The sequence below is a fragment of the Hyalella azteca genome, unplaced genomic scaffold (genome assembly GCF_000764305.2).
Source record: "Hyalella azteca isolate HAZT.00-mixed unplaced genomic scaffold, Hazt_2.0.2 contig17367, whole genome shotgun sequence".
NCBI lineage: Eukaryota > Metazoa > Arthropoda > Malacostraca > Amphipoda > Hyalellidae > Hyalella > Hyalella azteca.
In genome coordinates, this window is record NW_025947153.1 from 34,264 (window position 1) to 51,891 (window position 17,628).

Sequence of the window (17,628 nt, forward strand, 5' to 3'; positions counted from 1 at the left end):
ACATACGCGGTGGTCCCGAAAATGTTTTTTTTTTAAATACCACAATAAGGGTTAATAGACAGCATCCCTACCAGCTCCAGGCAAAATTGACAACTTCATTTTGTCACATTCTGTTCGATAAAGTTTATTTTCTTCGCAACAAAATCTCTATTTGCTGTAGGATCAACTTCTTTGTACTTAGCAATCAATGCCGCAAAGGCCAGTGCTCTCTTGCTCTTGTCGCTGTAGATTTTTGATTGCATTTACCCCAAAGAAGGGAAACTAAGGTATAATTCGATAAACTCGCCAAAAGAAATCGTGAAACCAGTGCCGGATATATTGAGATATGAAAAACTAGAGCTAGCGAAGAACAATGTCCCAGCTCTCAACAGCAATATAGATTGAGATAGCGTAAAAAATTGACCAATTAGTCGGTTGCCCGTCCACACACTCAAACTTATCGTCAGTCTTGCATGAACCCAAAGGTCTCGCCCGTCCGTCTTTTCCAGGTTTGTCAAACCTCAAGCTCCAGTCACCCGACATGCAAGATGTCAAACTTTGAGCGTCCACACGCTCCGTCTTGGTCAATCCTGACATGACATGCAAGACTGACGATAAGTTTGAGCGTGTGGACGGGGCTTGAGTCTCGATCCCAGCGCATGTGCGTAGTGGAAACACGCACGCCACATTTGAAGCCCAGCCATGGGGCTTAAGGTACACGAGCCGACTAAATGCATCGATTAGTTGAGTCGACTAGTGGACTCAAATAATATTTGTGATGATTAACGTCTTCAGAGGCGACTAGCTGGTGCATTGCACGCAAAGCAGCTCAAGTTGTTTCAAGCCAGTCAAGACTCAAGTGAGCCCAGTAGCGCCTCGGCTTTCATAGTGAGCATAACTGCGTCGCTCGCTCCTGCTTGTCTCTTAGCCGCTGTAGTATGCACAACTGTGGAGTTCTCGCTTGCTTCCACCATGCAGTTACCTTACTCGACAACTCCCAACGTCGCACTGGCGGACTTGCCGGACTGTACCGTAAACACTCTCCTCGTGTATAGGCTCTCAGCCCGCGAAACTGTAGTCGAATCAACTAATCGACGCGACCAGTCGCCCCGTGTATAAACACCTTCATTGTTCTCAGGCCAGTCACAATCGTTCCGAATCAGTACCGTAGTGAAAAAGGGTCTTTAAGCCCCGTCCACACATCCAAACTTATCGTCAGTCTTGCATGTCATGCCAGGTTTGATCGACAAGAAGGAGTGTGTAGAATGGAGACGCTCAAAGTTTGACATCTTGCAAGACGAGTGGGCGGAGTTTGAGGTTTGACATACCTGGAAAAGACGGACGGGCAAGACCTTTGGGTTCATGCAAGACTGACGATAAGTTTTAGTGTGTGGACGGGCAACCAACTAACTGTTCTAAATTTTACTCTATCTCAGCCTGTATTGATATTGGGAGCTGTGACATTGTTTCTCGCTAGATCTAGTTTTTCACATCAAAATGTCACCTCAAGATATCCGACACTGGTCTCAATATTTCTTCTGTGAGTTGATCGAATTATATCGCAGTATCCCTTGTTTGTGGCAAATTCAGTCAGAAAGCTACAGTGATAAGAACAAGAGAGCACCTGGCTTATGCGGTATTGATTGCTAAGTGCAAAGAAATTGATCCTACAGCAAACAATGACTTTTTAACGAAGAAAATAAACTCTCCCGTACGGTTTATCGAAAAGAATGTGCCAAAATGAAGTCGTCAATGAGGTTTTGTGCTGGTAGGGATGCTGTCTATCAACCCTCATTGTGGTATTGGAGGCTGCTTCTACCTCCTCCATGGCCGAGAGCGCACTAAACTGGAATAAAATTTGAACAGTGTGGACGCTCGTCAGTCTTCCGTCCTGTCTGTCAAACTTTGGCATAACGTGTAAGACTGACGATAAGTTTGAGTGTGTGGACTGGGCTTTACTTCAGCGGGAGCGACGTAGTACAAGCTAGGTTAGGTCTGAGCGAATGAGAGTCGGCTTGTCAGTCCGACTGTCCGAGACTCCGAGTCCGACTCAGTCGTGTTCTGCCAGCCCGTCTGTGAGGTTCTATCCTCACACCGCTCTTCTGACTACCGATACTCTACCCTACCGCTATAACTCGTGGCTGTGCTTTAGAAACCAGCAGAGTAATGTTTGAATGTCTGCTTCGCTGGTTTTTGGAAATTTAACTTGCATCTCGTTTTGAACCGATCTTTATAGAAATGAAATAATGTTTTAGCTATCTACGTGAATTGATGTTTTAATGAACTGAAACACAGTGCAATATAAAATCAGCTACAGAAGCTATATTCAGATTGGTCATCATACAACAAGATAGTTAACCGGCGTTTGGTCGTAGAGCTCGTTCCTACTGACATGCTGAAAAGTACGGCGAACGTTGTATGAAAATAGTTCTTTACTCCAACTTTGTGTGCGTCGGAATATAATTGAGTTTGCGATCATCGCTGTCCACGCTTCATGGAATTTCTGAAATCGTCATATAAAAGTAAAGTTTCCATACAATTAACTGGAGAGTCCCTCTCTCCCATCAATACAGAATTCTCTTGAGTGATGCACACCTCCGTGCTGCTCAGATTGCTGTTTGCATTGTGCGCCGGTTTGGTCTTTCTCGCACCATCAGCACTCCAACCACTCGCTTTGCCGCTCAGGAAACTGACCCTGCCAATCGAGCCTCCCACGTTCTATCCGCTTGCTTAAAAGGCAACCTATGTCATTTACTCGGGTAGTAAATAACATACTTTTTTACTTTTAACTACTCCTTTCCTGCCTATAGATTTTATTCACACAGTGATTCACACGAGTCACTGTTGGAGAATATTGGACCTTCCGTATGTTGTTACGTGCATTGATAAATCCACGAATTGTCCGTTGTTTTTTCGTCTAACGGACGTTTCTGTGGCTTGGCTTGTGGATGGTTCAGTTACAAGGAAAAGTTTCTCGAACACATATGACTGAACTTCGTGCAAGAACTTTTATCACAATTCAGCTCGCGTTTAGGTCGTGTGATTTTCATACAACCTAAACTTACACTTCATTAACAAGTAATGCGGCTATACGGATTTAACCCGCCACGACGCCGTGCTCGCCATCGTCCTGCTGGGCGTGCGAGACTCGCCGTCCGAGCAACAGCCTCTCGACAAACTCAAAGGTTCTTATTATATACATATATATATTATACATATAATAACCCTTGTTATATTTTAATGTGCTTTTTTGATATAATAATATTCTATTATTTATCAAGTAACTGATTCAATATTATTTATTCGTTAAGAAACTAATGATCCCTACATTATTTATTAATAGTACTGATTGTATCATAGGTATATATTGTAATATTAAAAAGAATCTTAGTGAATAATTTATTAATATCGTGAATATACATGTACATTTAAAGTCTTGACTGCAGTATTATATGTTTGTCTTGTAAGCTCAGTTATAGGATCTATAGTTTTTATTACAACACTTCTCTTTAACTCCATTTATTGTTGTTTGTTTGTCTGATACAAATCTTATAATCGATATTTAATACACTCCTACCCGTTCAATCGATCTAAAATTTTGCACACATGAGTAAAGTCGGAGACAATGCTTGAATCAATTAAATGCATGTATATATGTAACATCGGAAACTCTGGCCTCTTTAGAAGTGTTGTCTTTAAAAAAGGTAATTTTTAAACGCATATTTTTAACATTGTTCTTCCAAACGTCGCCCGTGTCGCAGTGGTGGTGGCAGTGGGCGGGTGCGGCAGAGTTGGTCTGCCTGATGACGTCACTTTCGTGCAAGTCGCTGGAGAACAACAGCTGCTGGAACAGCTCGTCACCGTGGTCAGGACGTGGGATCCTGATATTCTCATGGGCTACGAAGTGAGGATTGTCCTAGCCTTCTTTTTTCGCTTTCTTTTATAATTTATATGATAAAGAAAAAGTCTATTAAGAGGTTAGGATTGTCGTATCCTTCTTTTTTTTGTTATTTCTATATGATAAAGAAAAAGACTATTCTCGTGGACTACGACGTTAGGATTGTAATATCCATCCTACTTTTTTCCTTTGTTAACAATAAAGAAAAATACATTCTCATGGGCTACGAGGTGAGGATTGTCCTATCTTTCTTTTTTGTTATCTTCTATATAATAAAGAATAAGTCTATTCTCATGAGCTACGAGGTTAGGATTGTAATATCCATCCAACTTTTTTCCTTAACTTGTTAATGATGAAGAAAAATACATCCTCAAGGGCTACGAGGTAAGGATTGTCATATCAATCCTCCTTTTTTCATCTTTTAAATGATAAAAAATGAACAAGGTATCTTTCTTGGCTAAAGGAAGGGAACATACTGTATATGCTCAAGTATCTTGTCTCAGGTGATACTCGATTACCATGGTTTATCAGATGGTCGTACTAAAAAAATTATTAAAACTGAATCTAAGATGACGACTGGCATGCAGCATCTTCGAAAGTTTTCCGGTTATAATGTTTACATTTTATTAAAATCTTTCATAGCTGCACTGCAATTATTTGTTCGACTGAGACCTAAATTCAACTTCCATTAAGTGACTCGAACTTCGTTTCTGCACGTTGAAGTGCAAACTTCATGTTCTACGATGTGGCTACTTGTATTACAAAATTTCACCGATTCGGCATTAAAAGTAGAACAATGTTTTCATATTCTCGATGTAGAATTTGACTTTCCATGCAACTGAACATGGTTTCTGAATATTTTTATGTTTCACATATTTCAACTGTATTTTTAATTCATTCTTGGAACATTTAACAACAATTTTTTAAAACGTTTTTTCTCGTCAAAAAATTTTTGTTCTTCTTTAATTTTTGTTTTTGTTTAATTTGTTTAATTTTTTTTTTTTTTGTTTTTCTTTAATTTTTGTTCTTCTTCGACGATCCTAAAATATAGGTGTTATTGTTTCCAATAGACAAGCCTAAATCGAAGGTGCTTTTTCTGGATAATACTGTATATCGCTCTTGATATTTTTGCAGGTGCATGCTGAACAGCTCCTGGGGCTATTAGGAGCTGGATGTTTGGTTTTCGTTATTTCGAACTGTAGACAACCCTTAAACACCGCCTGACACGAGTAACCAGAGCAATATTGTCACAAGGATACTACATGTATATATATATAGTATCCATCCAAATATATTCATTCCTATATGCTTGCAAAAAATAATACGTTCTAGTGAGCACAAAATGAGTTGCACTGATGGTTGCCGCCACGTACGACAACTTTAAAATGTTCTCTGTTGCGTACAAACGTCCTCATGTTGCTACACTCAATAGTTTACGTATAATTTAAGACCTGGTTCTGACCACGAGTCGCCTGGTTCTGACCATAAGTCGCCTGGCTCTGACCACAAGTCGCCTGGCTCTAACCACAAGTCACCTGGTTCTGGCCACAAGTCGCCTGGCTCTGACCACAAGTTACTCGGTTCTGGCCACAAGTCGGCTGGCTCTGATCACAAGTCGCCTGGCTCTAACCACAAGTCACCTGGTTCTGACCATAAATCGCCTGGCTCAGACCACAAGTCACCTGGTTCTAGCCACAAGTCGCCTGGCTCTGATCACAAGTCGCCTGGCTCTGACCACAAGTCACCTGGTTCTGGCCACAAGTCGGCTGGTTCTGGCCGCAAGTCGGCTGGCTCTTGTCACAAGTTGACTGACTCTGACAATTCGCCTGCCTATGACCACAGGTTGCCTGACTCTCACAAGTCGCCTGGCTCTGACCAGAAGTCGGCTGTCTCTGGCGGAAATTCGTCCAGTTCCGAAAGAAAATCGCCTGACCCTGACGGGAAGTCGTCTGGCTCAGACGGGAGCTTGCGTGACTCTGACGGAATGTCGCCGGGCCCTTACAGGAAATCGTCTGGCTCTGACAGAAAGTCGTTCGGCTCTGACGAGAAGTCTTTTTGTTCCAACGCAAAGACACTTGGCTTTGATGGAAAGTTGCCAGGCCCTGGCGGAAAGTCGTCTGGCTCTGACGAGAAACTGACAGGTTCTGAGGAAAAGTCGTCTAGCTCTGACGGAAAGTCGTCTGACCCTGACGGAAAGTCGTCTAGCTTTGACGGAAAATCGTCTGGCTCTGATGGAAAGTCGTCTGGCTCTGACGGAAAGTCGTCTGGCTCTGACGGAAAGTCGTCTGGCTCTGACGGAAAGTCGTCTAGCTCTGACGGAAAGTTGTCAGGCTATGACGGAAAGTCGTCTGGCTCTGACGGAAAGTCGTCTGGCTCTGACGGAAAGTCGTCTGGCTCTGACGGAAAGTCGTCTGGCTCTGACGGAAAGTCTTCTGGCTCGGACGGGAAGTCGTCTGGATCTGACGGAAAGTCGTCTGGCTTTGATGGAAAGTCGTCTGGCTCTGACGAGAAGTCGACTGGCTCTGACGAGAAGTCGTCTGACTCAGACCGGAAGTCGTCTGGCTCTGACGGAAAGTCTTCTGGCTCTGACGGGAAGTCGACTGGCTCTGACGAGAAGTCGTCTGACTCTAACGGAAAGTCGTCTGGCTCTGACGAGAAGTCGACTGGCTCTGACGAGAAGTCGTCTGACTCTGACCGGAAGTCGTCTGGCTCTGATGGAAAGTCGTCTATCTGGCCCTGATGGCAACTCGTACCAATGGAAAAAAACGCCTGCGTCTGATATGAAGCCTATCTGTAAGAGCAAGTCGTCCTATTTGGGGAATACATCGTTTTCAAAGAAAAAGTCTTCTGATGGACCATTTGTCAAGTTGTCTGGCTCTGATGACAAATCGCTTGGCTCTGATGGCAAGTCGTCTGGTTCTGGAAGCAAGTGGCCCACATCAGACAAACTCGAAAAAAATGTTACGGAGTCTGTCAGCATTTCTCCCGAATCACGTTTGGCGTCTTTAAAACTTGGACATGAAGCGCAAGATTTGAGGCCAAAATCGAACCCGGTAGAACACAATTCAAATTCAACTCGGAAGCCGTCTGATTCATGTCATCAATCTTTCAAATCGGGGCATAAATCTTTGAAAATTTGCAGTCAATCATCAAAATCGAAACCCAAATCCACAAGATCTGAATTAAAAGATCGGTCAGCTGAACCGATAAAGAAATTTTCGAAATCCACAGATAAATCATTTGAATATCCAGAGCAGCTGTCAAACATGGCAGATGTAGCATCGAAATCCACAGATAAATTTACAAAACTGACAAAAGAATCATCGGACTCGAAAACAGATGGGGCTTTGAATTTATCGGACGATTCTTCTCCATCGACGAAAAAGTCGTTACCATCTGGAATGAAGCCAGCCGAGTGTGATGGATCGTCGGAAGTAAAAAGTGAACAGTCAGATTTGAATCAGTCGAGTGATCCTAAGAATAGGTCAAAATCGGATGCCATACCGTGTGCAGCAGAGAATATCAAATATGATTACGAAACACCAACTATGAGTATAGAAACGTTTCCAAACCAAAATTCCAAGTACTGTTTCTCGGAGTCGTCACATCGATCCTTCAAAATTTCCAAATTGAGAGTCATCGAAGTTCCTCCAAAACCACTCTACAGTGATTGTCCAAAGATTCGCGTATCTTCGCCGCCTGAACTTACGGATCATGTCTCACTTAATTTGAAACAGCGTCCTGCCCAGCTAGAGAAATCGAATCCTACCCTACTGAGTCCTGCACAAACTATTTCACTCTTGCCTCCTGGCAATCCTTCCTCTGGCTTACAGTTAATATCAGCTGAAGAGATTCTTTCTTCTGAGCCAGTCACTCGAACGAACGCCTATCATCCCGAAGATCCAAGCAGTATAAATTACAAGAAGCAATTAGTCGGCCTTCATCCTAAACCAGTCCGCTTTTTTAGTTATCTTCACATCCCAATGCAAACAAATCAATCTGACAAAATAGGTGATATGCCTCCAGCCATCAAGACCCAGTCAGGTGTTCTCAATCTTCCGATTTCTGTAACTGATAATATAAGCGTTTCCAAAAGCGATCTCAACAACATTTTAATGACTGTGAAGCTTAAACGAAAAATTGAATCAGTGACTCCTGCAAGCGACTTACCCTCGGACAATGACAAAATTTCCCGTGAATGCGTTCCATCTAGAGACATAAACGAGAACATTCAACTGAACTATCCTGACAGCAAAAATACTGATAAACTTTCGACTGACTCCGACGATCTGACTTCTGTTACCATTAACAAAAAAATTTCTCTCCATAAACAGGTCAGAAAAAAAATTAGAGAATCTTGGCAGAATTTATTTAAAAAATCAGTTGGCTCATTAGATGAAGAGTACAATCCAGGTGCTGTTAGTGATGCTCAAAACGTAAACGTCTTGGACTATGTACCTACGATCATATCTGATAAGCGAGGTGAAACTTCAAAACCCAAGTCAACACTAAATATTGATGCCTTTTCACATTTACTTCCGAAAGACCAGAGTGAATACGTGCCTACTGCATGTGGGAATGAAGCGTCTCTACAATATCAAGAGGCTAAAAAGAAAATTATAAATCTCGCATCCAGGAAAAGTCCACTTGATACCATTACATCTGCAAAAAAATTGAAGGTTTTGAAGAAACCTACTATTCTACCGCCTAGCTTTGGCCCCGACGAGGAATATAATCCTTTAGGCGACCCACTTGAGTTGAAACCTTACGTGCCCACCTCCATAGGTTGTGTACAGAAACCGATTGAGGATGAGTACGACCCTTTTGATTCAGGTGTCGACCTAACTAGAACGAAAACTGCTGAAATGCGCGGACTAACAACCCCCGGAACTTCCTCCGACTACATGGCTTCAAGCTCCGTCAATACCCCTTGCAGCCAGTCAAGAATCTCTATTTCAGAAAATGATAGATTCGTAACTTATGGAGTTTATCCTCCATCATATGAAGAAGTAGCCAATTCTGTGCCTTTCAGGCATAAATCTCTTTTTTGTAGCGACAAAAATGACGTGCCCGGAAATCCGTTGGAAGTGGGCGGCGATATCTTAACGATTCCATCTAACAGCCTTTCTGAATTGGGAGAATTCCCATCTACATTTCGTGAAAATGGCTTAAATCACTGGAAAGTTTTAATAGATACCTTTCAATTAGAGTCCACTGCGAGTGAATCCGCAAATACAACAACTATCACTTACACAACCTTGAAAAGACCTCCGTCTTACGATGAAGTTGACAAATGGAGCAAGACGCGACGTAAAATTCTGGCATTAGAAAATAAAGTCAAGCGAAAGGATGATGATGGATCCGATAGAGATGACGATGAGAGAAATGAAAATGACTTGAACAAAACTCGTAAGGTTTCTGGTAAACGAGAGATAACTACTATTCGATATCAAGAATCGTCGTCCGTGTCACAAACATCGTCTTCTAGCTCGAAAACCAATCAATTGAACAGTTCGATTATCAAATCAGAAAATGTAAAAGCTGCTTTGTCACAAACTGCCTCAATAGCTGACTGTGACCGAGCAAAATCTCAGAAATTTCTCAGTCCACAACCCTTCACAACATTCGCAGCATCCACTCCAATAGGTCCATCATGCTTTCCTCTCAACCCAACGCCTGTCAGCCGCATGAAGAGACGTTCTTCAGATGATACGAAGATACCTGGGTCTCAACCCCCTCACAAAAGGCATCGACGCGTTTCTTTCGAACCCGAAATGGTCTCTGGCATGTGCCGTCCCTCATCACCGCTGGTCACTGAACTTGTGGGGGCCCATGATGGTAACCACGGTAACAAGAAAATTTCCTTCTCAAGTCTCAGACTCGTTCAGTCCGACCTTCTTAGTCCAATCAAAGAGAAAAACGAAACTCCGGCGAGACGGAAGACGGAGGGTGAAGAAAAGACGGCCTTGCAACCTCCTACTGGAGAACTAAGTAATTATGATACCATTTCACTTTTTCGTTGCTTTTCATATTTAGTTTACTTCTTAGTGTGATCAATAAACTGCTCCAATTGTAATTTCTTTCCATAGAGCAAAATATTTCTGATATTTGTAATAGGTGAATAAGTTAAATTTTTCTCAACTGTTAAGATTATTCAACAGTTAACCTTGCCGTTTCGTGCAAGTCTATACATTCAACGACTTGGTTCCTTCAATTCACAGAAACGGAAAGTGATGCGACGCAGAGTACACGAGTGAATGATTTGCATTATGAAACCTCGGACATGGTGTCGACATCCAGCCATGCCATAGACAAGGGGAATAACGAAGACGACTCGAGTGATGAGGTCATCGATTCTTCACAACCAAACTCGCCCATGTTTGACCCGTCAACCAACTTTATGTTACGAATTAAGGTGAGTCTTGAAGAGAGCTATGACATGTAATTTGCGTTCTCTCTCAAATATTTCTGGTTTATAATTTTATTGAAGGTATTTGATTTAGGTTATTGCTGATTACTTATTTCTTTACAATCCAGAAGTCGAAGAAAAGAAGAGAGAAGGCTGCTTTCCCAAAACGGACTAACAGATCCGGACCTAGACTTCGAAGAAGTGGCGAAGAAGCGTCGAATTTCCTCACCGTACCTGGAAGCGATAAACCATTGGAGCAAGTTACTGTTACGTCAGAAGTTCCTAGAGTTACAGTTATTTCATCGGATGAAATCATCAAGTCTCGCTCCGATACTCCACTCTCTCGTCCCGACACCCCACTCGTTCACCCCGACACTCCACTCGCTCACCCCGACACTCCACTCGCTCACCCCGACACTCCGCTCACTCGCGCAGACACCCCACTCGCTCGCGCCGACACTCCGCAGTCGTATCCCAACTCCGGTGCATCTTTCAACGGTTCATTACTTGGCTCCTCGTCATTTCTGGATACGTCGCGCGCCGGTCGCCTTCTGATGGATGCTCAGTTCCGGAAACAATATCACCTGGCTTCTCAACTATCTAGTTTCTGCAGGGGATCTTCTTCGCTTAACGTGAGTTGAAAATTACACTCTTGATTAATTATTTTTACCTGGAATGATAAAAGTTTATTTCATATATATAGTTTATGGAAGTTATCAAATTATGTGCGGTAATAAAATGGATCTAAATTGATAGGTAAAAACAAAGCAAACTGCAAAGATAAAAGCCCTGGAAGCATGCACGAGTAACACTCAACCCGTATGCTGCTGTCTATTCAGAAAAAACTGCCTATAGCAAAGCTGTATTCCTACACACTGACTTCTTGACTTTATTGACTGAAACTGAAATACGAGACTCTGACATATGAACCAAACCATACTCGTTATTCCGAGTTTTCATCATAATATTTTTTGCATATCTCAAATATTGAAAACAGTATAGCCAAATAAAGAGAGAAAACATTTTATCACGACGCGGTCGCTATTTAGTTAACATAAGGTTCTCTGGATTTGTTATTTTCATTTTTTTTTCAAGAAACACCGAGCATTGTGGGATATGTGCTCCTGTGTGGATTGGTCGCATTTCAAAGTTGACTGTTATTTGTTTATAAGGTTCCTCAACTTATATTGGTTTTGCTAACGGAAAGCCTCAATAATTTCTCGACTTCAGAAGCTGAGGTTGCTTGAACGCTGTTAAGTTTAAATGGCTTTTCTTGGTATCACACGTAAAGTAAAGTTGAGTGTGGATCAAACTTTTAATCTACTTAAAAAGGACACATGCGTGTGCTGCTCAGAGAAAATAGTGAGACATTGTCCAGTTAGCTATGCACTTTTTGCCCAGATTTATTTTGTTGTATTTTATCATGATCCAATTTGCCCAGGCGAATGGGGGCAAATCAGTGGCTACGTCCGCCCTTTGCACGTGCCGTATAGCTAAGAAATTGCATCAATATTTGGACAATGGCACATTAATTTTTCTGAATGTAGATGGCTTATCATGAATAAGTACATTTTTACTTCTCGTTTTGACCCGATATTCTATCTAGCTTGAGTTGATACGTGTGCAATAGTTTATCTAGAGACAACATCTAAGCTAGACATGTTCTTTATATATCCTGTTGTTGATATTGTTTATTGCTCACCTATTATACTCGTTAACTTTTCAGTGATTGGAATGTTGAATTGTAATTTATTCCTCGTTTTTCATTTAAGAAATACGACTGTTATCCAGTTCAGACTTGTTAAGGATTCATCTTTTTAATTTAATCTCTCTTAAATTCACATATTATTGTGTTTGGTGTTTATCTTATTGAAGTTGAGCCTGTTTTGCCTAAGGTGCACCAATTGTTACATTTAATTCTGTTATCTTCCATCGCCGTTTATATTTCCTTATACATTATGTTCAAGGAAATATTTACCTGCTCGACATGCTCGCTAGATTCGTATAGAAATCAACGTATATTCCATGCCCTCAGGCTTGCCCATCGTCGTGCAGTACCCAAAACCGTCGATTTTTATTAGATAATGAAGGTTACGGATGAAAATATAATACCTTTGTTATTTACTTGTCGTGCTTATCAGTATTATGAACATTTTTGAAAGGGATAACGGTATATTGCGCCATATCAAATTGAGTAACAATTTTAAACAGTTTTAGAAGCCATGGCATGATTGGCGATCTGAAATCGTGTGTTATATTAAAATTAAATTACCAGTCAGGCGTTTTTACTATTTCTAGGCAATTTAATACTTGCAGTCAAGATGAAACTCGGCTACATGTCCAACCAAAATATGAATGCGTTGCATGGAAATGAAAAACCAGATAAAACAGTGATTCTTAATATTGTAAATTTCCAAATAAATTAGTGAGGTCAAAAATGTAGGGTATTTCTGTGTACTGTGTAGTTCCTTCTCGGGTTGAAAATAAATTGCTTTCTACATATTCTACGCAAACGCAAACACTGATTCTTTTCTATATCTTATAAGTTGATTGAGAAGCCTCAAATTTATTGATAACAGTAAACTCTCATGTTGCCTCTTGGAAAAAATTTCAATGGTACTTTTATACATACTTAATGCTGCTTTTAAGGAACAATGTGTATATTTTTGTAGATGATTCAGGGTCGACTGGTATAGTCGTGGTTCTAAATTTGTAAGTAGATTTTAAGGATACAAATTATATTTTGATGTCTGACACCCATTTGCTCAATAAATGGTGATCTCATTCATGAAGTAATTTCGAATTGCGTTCTGAACTTCATTACTTTATCTAGGAACTCACACTTGTGAATTTTATTCGTACTAGACATTCAGAGTCTAGGTATCAAATTCAGTTTTTTGAAATTACACATGTTTTGAAGTATAATTATCGAGTTGATACACTGGTGGAGTTTGAATTTGTCTGAAATGTGCCATGTTTCTCTACTTTCAGAGTTACATGGTATAAAAATCAGACTGACATCTGTACGGTCAGAGCAAATTTATTTTGTTTATGGTTTTACGACTCGATTGCGGCTGAAAGATTTTTACCATCGCGAATGATGATGTGTGTTATGAAGAGCAATGTGCGATCATCTCGCTTCTAAATTTAGCCAAGTTGCGTAATAATCATCCTCTTTCAGTTGTGTCACTGTTCTATATTCTGTTGATAGACACGGTGAAATAATACCATATACATAATTATATATAACTTTGCCTGACGTCTTCCAACAAACCGTGCTGATACCACACCAATACGCTTAGCCAGACACTCATTTTCTTTACCAACACTTTACCACATGGGCGTGTACTAGCATGCAACTCAAATCATCTAATCGCAACGGAATTTTTTTGTATCATTCGTTTTGTAGTTTTACCTGTTAAGTTCGCAAATGCCTCTTGATAATTTATTTTTTTCCTTGCCTATTTAGGGCACATCGAGTTCTCTTTTAAAAGGTAGAAAGTCCCTGCATTTGGTTGATTCCAGTGGTTACAGTTCAGAGTACCAAGATTGGCGCAGAGAGGCGCGAGTTCGATCCCAGTTCTGTGCGCCAGTTTCTGGTCAGAATCTGCAAGGAGGCCGGGCGGTTGCAAAGCAAAATTGGAGCAGTGAGTTGCGAGTTCAAGTCCGCAATAAGCTGTGGATGTTCTGCAATGTTAAGAATCGGTGACAGGCCTACGGCCTAATAAAAGCTGACACCGCTATATTATATTACTATAAGATAAAGTTTAATTGAGAGAACTCGATTAATGTGTCAAATCTCCAGAAGGTTGCCAATAAGTACAAATCTGATCACTAACTCAAGTATTTCAGTATTTCGCTGCCAAAAATACAGTTTGGGTATTTTGATAGCCTCAATTTACTGCACGTAGCATATCGTTTCACAGTAACGATCACCTTACTTGAATTGCCAATGAAAATAAGAAATCATACAAAGAATGCACTATACAATACGTAAATTTATTTATTGACATCTTTCTATATCATTTCTTTTCGTGAGGTTCTCACTGATGTGGAAGGTATAAATACCATCATTAAATTTATTCATTTGGTAGTAGAATTTTAATTGCTTGGTTTTTCACAGCGAGACATGGACAGTTTCCAGTTAAATGTGTACGGTTACGCCGTGTCTATCAGTGATTTTATAATTACTTGAACAATACCCGTCGTAATGCCGCGATTCAATGAACGTACGAGTATCTTTACTTATGATTTGTCTCTAATATTACTTTGTTCTAGCTGAGTATGATTAATAATAATTTTCATGGACTTGGTGTAATTTCGTTTCCTGTTTTCGATTGGTACGAAAATAAAGCTCATTTGTAGATACGTATTATTTACGTTTATCTGTTGCTGTGTTGGTTTGACTATAGTTTCTTTTCATATATATTTATATACATATTTATATATATCGAGAGAAGTTTACGTAGTTCTACGTGGTTATCGCCGGTTGATTGACGTTGGGTTTGGTTGTGCATTTTAATTTCTTACGTTTTCATGCAAATAAATAATCTATCATAAAAATGATCTTGTTATTGAATTCCCCACCTCCGGCAACCGATATGGATCCTCAAGCATATAAAAAATATTAAGTTAAAATCAGTGATAATTCAAGATAATATTGCATATAGTGTCACTAATTGCAAGATTTTAATGATTGTGCCTTCTTGAAACACTTCCGATAGAATAGATTACTCCTCGTGTTATAGCAAAATTTGTAAACTTGAGTAGACGGAAATACCATTTCTGTGAGCTTAATTTCTTTGATTTGTATCGTCCGGACTCGAATTGCAGTACTTCTAACGAATGATACTTTCATCGAGCGGAATTATTTGTCTAACTCGTCATGTGCTCCATCCCAACACACAGCTAAAGAGTTACTATTAAATTAAATCAATGGATACCTCAATTAAATATTTTCTGTGCACACAGAGAACAGGCTCATTGTTGGTACATATAGTATATGGACACAGGCTTCAGCGACTCGTGGCGTCCTCGGAGCACCCATGTGTGAAGATTGCCTCTTCTAGCATCGGCATCTTTTTTTACCTCTGATTATGTCCTATTATTTTGAAATTTCTCAATAAATTCAATGGATTGTGTCGGTAAATTGTGCTTGACTCAATTTCCATCAAATGTATTAATTTTGTTCAACTTCAATTTATCTCATCATCATAGGTAGGTCATTATTTTGTTCAAGTTAGCACTCATTTTTTATTATCGTCGGATTTATTTCATCCAGGAGGTGGCAACTAATTGAGTTTATTACATCAAATAAGTAGATAGCTGTCATTATCATTCTTCATTTTGCTTTGCTCGTTAGACTTTTTGTTCGAAGATGTGACATTGGTGTACCTTGGGCCGGCTCATTGATAGTTCTCTTGTTCATTTAGTCCGCTTCATTTAACATACTTTTTTTTATTGTTTCTCATCAATTTTTTGGCAATACTCTATCACAGTTGTTAGGTCGTTCTTAGACACGTGAGGCCCGAATCTCTCTATTGACCTGGATTTAATCTATGATTACTCTTGAATTTTTCACCATTTAATATGATGCTTCAACGAAATTTCTTTAATGTAAACCTATCACTCGACTCATTTGTGCCATAAGAATATAATTCTGATTCTAATAATTGACGTATTATATGAATTGGCACTTTCATTCGCGAAATTCACCATGTCTATCGATTCTTGTTGGTTTCGTATAGTCGGATGATTATGTCACTGTCCAAGAAGGTTTTTGGATTTTGATTTGTGACTAAAAAATGGCTCTCTTCGACATTCTTTCTTAAAATTCTAGCTACAAATCTCATTTCTTGTGGCTGTCTCTACATTTATTGGTCAATTACCCTCGCTTTTGAGTTATCCAAAGTTTTTAACAAAAAGTATGTATTACTTGCATTGGAAAATCCGCCCATGACATTTTTGATTGGGTTTGATTGTAGGGGTCGCCGCTCCCACTCGGAGACAACACCTTCGGATTTCGCTTCCAAAACCATGACATGCAGGAAGCTCGAGCGCTCCATCAGGTCAGTGATGGCCTGATCATGTTTATTGCATACAATCACGTTAGGAAGAATAATATAATTTTAGAATCCCTGCAAATTTAGAATCCCGTTATCCCAAATACCCTTATTCCTGTTGTCCTCAATCCGTTAATAATAAAACTTATGTATATATGTATGCTTATCGAAAAATACCAGTTCAAACCCACATTTTACGTATAAAATAGAACTATAACATAGAATCTTGCAAAATTAAAAAATATATATTTGCTCCGTTTTGAATAAATTTATCGAGACCATTACAAAATCAAATCTGAATTTTTGGTCTAATATTTTCCTCCCATTTTTGCAATGCCTCACTCACTATTCTCCCACTAAGAATGAATTTTCAGCTCAAAGTGAAATCCCGACACGTTTTGTATCCTTAATACGAGCTTGATTAACAGCCCCATTTATGAGGGGGGCAGGTTTCGAACCCACAAATTTTTATAAACATTTACATATAACACTACGAGGGGATCCATGCTTGGGATTCAAAATCATTGCAATTTGAGAATCACACCGAATCCCGTTTATAGTTTGAAGCTAAAGTATGCTAATAGAAGAGATACCGCTTCAAATCTCAATTGAGCATTGAAATCCCAATCTACTCCTGCAAATTCAAACTAAGCTATTATTTTAAAACAAAATTTACTCCGGCCAAAATAGCAACAAAATTCAAAATTCATGTAGATTTTCAATCTTTCGCTCTCACATTGTCAGAACCTCTAGACCTACGCGAACAAGGCACTGTAAATAAATAAAATGAGATATTAGGTATATAAAATATTACTAATATTTCACTGACATGACTCGCGTCTGCCCAGCACCAGCACGGGGGTTCTCTGCGTCTGGAAATAAACAAAATGAGCTATTAAGTATATAAAATATTTAATCAATAATAAAGTATTCTTAATATTACAACTATAATAATGTTTCACCATTCCAATGCATGACTCCCGTGTGCCCAGCACCAGCACGTGGGTTCTTTGTGTCTGGAAACCCACGTGTGCTGTCGTGGGCGCCTCCTCCCCGACCCCCGCCACGACGCCGTGCTCGCCATCGTCCTGCTGGGCGTGCGAGACTCGCCGTCCGAGCAACAGCCTCTCGACAAACTCAAAGGTTCTTATTATCCCTTTAGATTTTAATGTGCTTACTGGACTTGATAATAAAATTATTTAATTTATTAATTAACTGAGTCAATATTAGTTATTCGGTTAATAACTAAAGATACCTACGATTATTCATTAATTGTACTA

General features: G+C 39.9%; 1 protein-coding gene across 1 annotated transcript in view; it reads left to right on the forward strand.

The window, feature by feature from the left end:
* Window positions 1-1,476: 1,476 nt before the first annotated feature.
* LOC108679794 overlaps window positions 1,477-17,628 on the forward strand; it is a gene marked incomplete at its 3' end in the record, with an annotated part of 29,424 nt that continues 13,272 nt past the window's right edge. Inside the window, exons 1-8 of the mRNA XM_018168519.2 lie at window positions 1,477-1,519; window positions 3,741-3,883; window positions 5,310-6,559; window positions 6,600-9,868; window positions 10,099-10,292; window positions 10,415-10,918; window positions 16,271-16,354; window positions 17,341-17,491. Of these exons, the coding sequence (XP_018024008.2) occupies window positions 1,477-1,519; window positions 3,741-3,883; window positions 5,310-6,559; window positions 6,600-9,868; window positions 10,099-10,292; window positions 10,415-10,918; window positions 16,271-16,354; window positions 17,341-17,491 (5,638 nt within the window). The remainder of the gene's footprint in view (window positions 1,520-3,740; window positions 3,884-5,309; window positions 6,560-6,599; window positions 9,869-10,098; window positions 10,293-10,414; window positions 10,919-16,270; window positions 16,355-17,340; window positions 17,492-17,628) is intronic.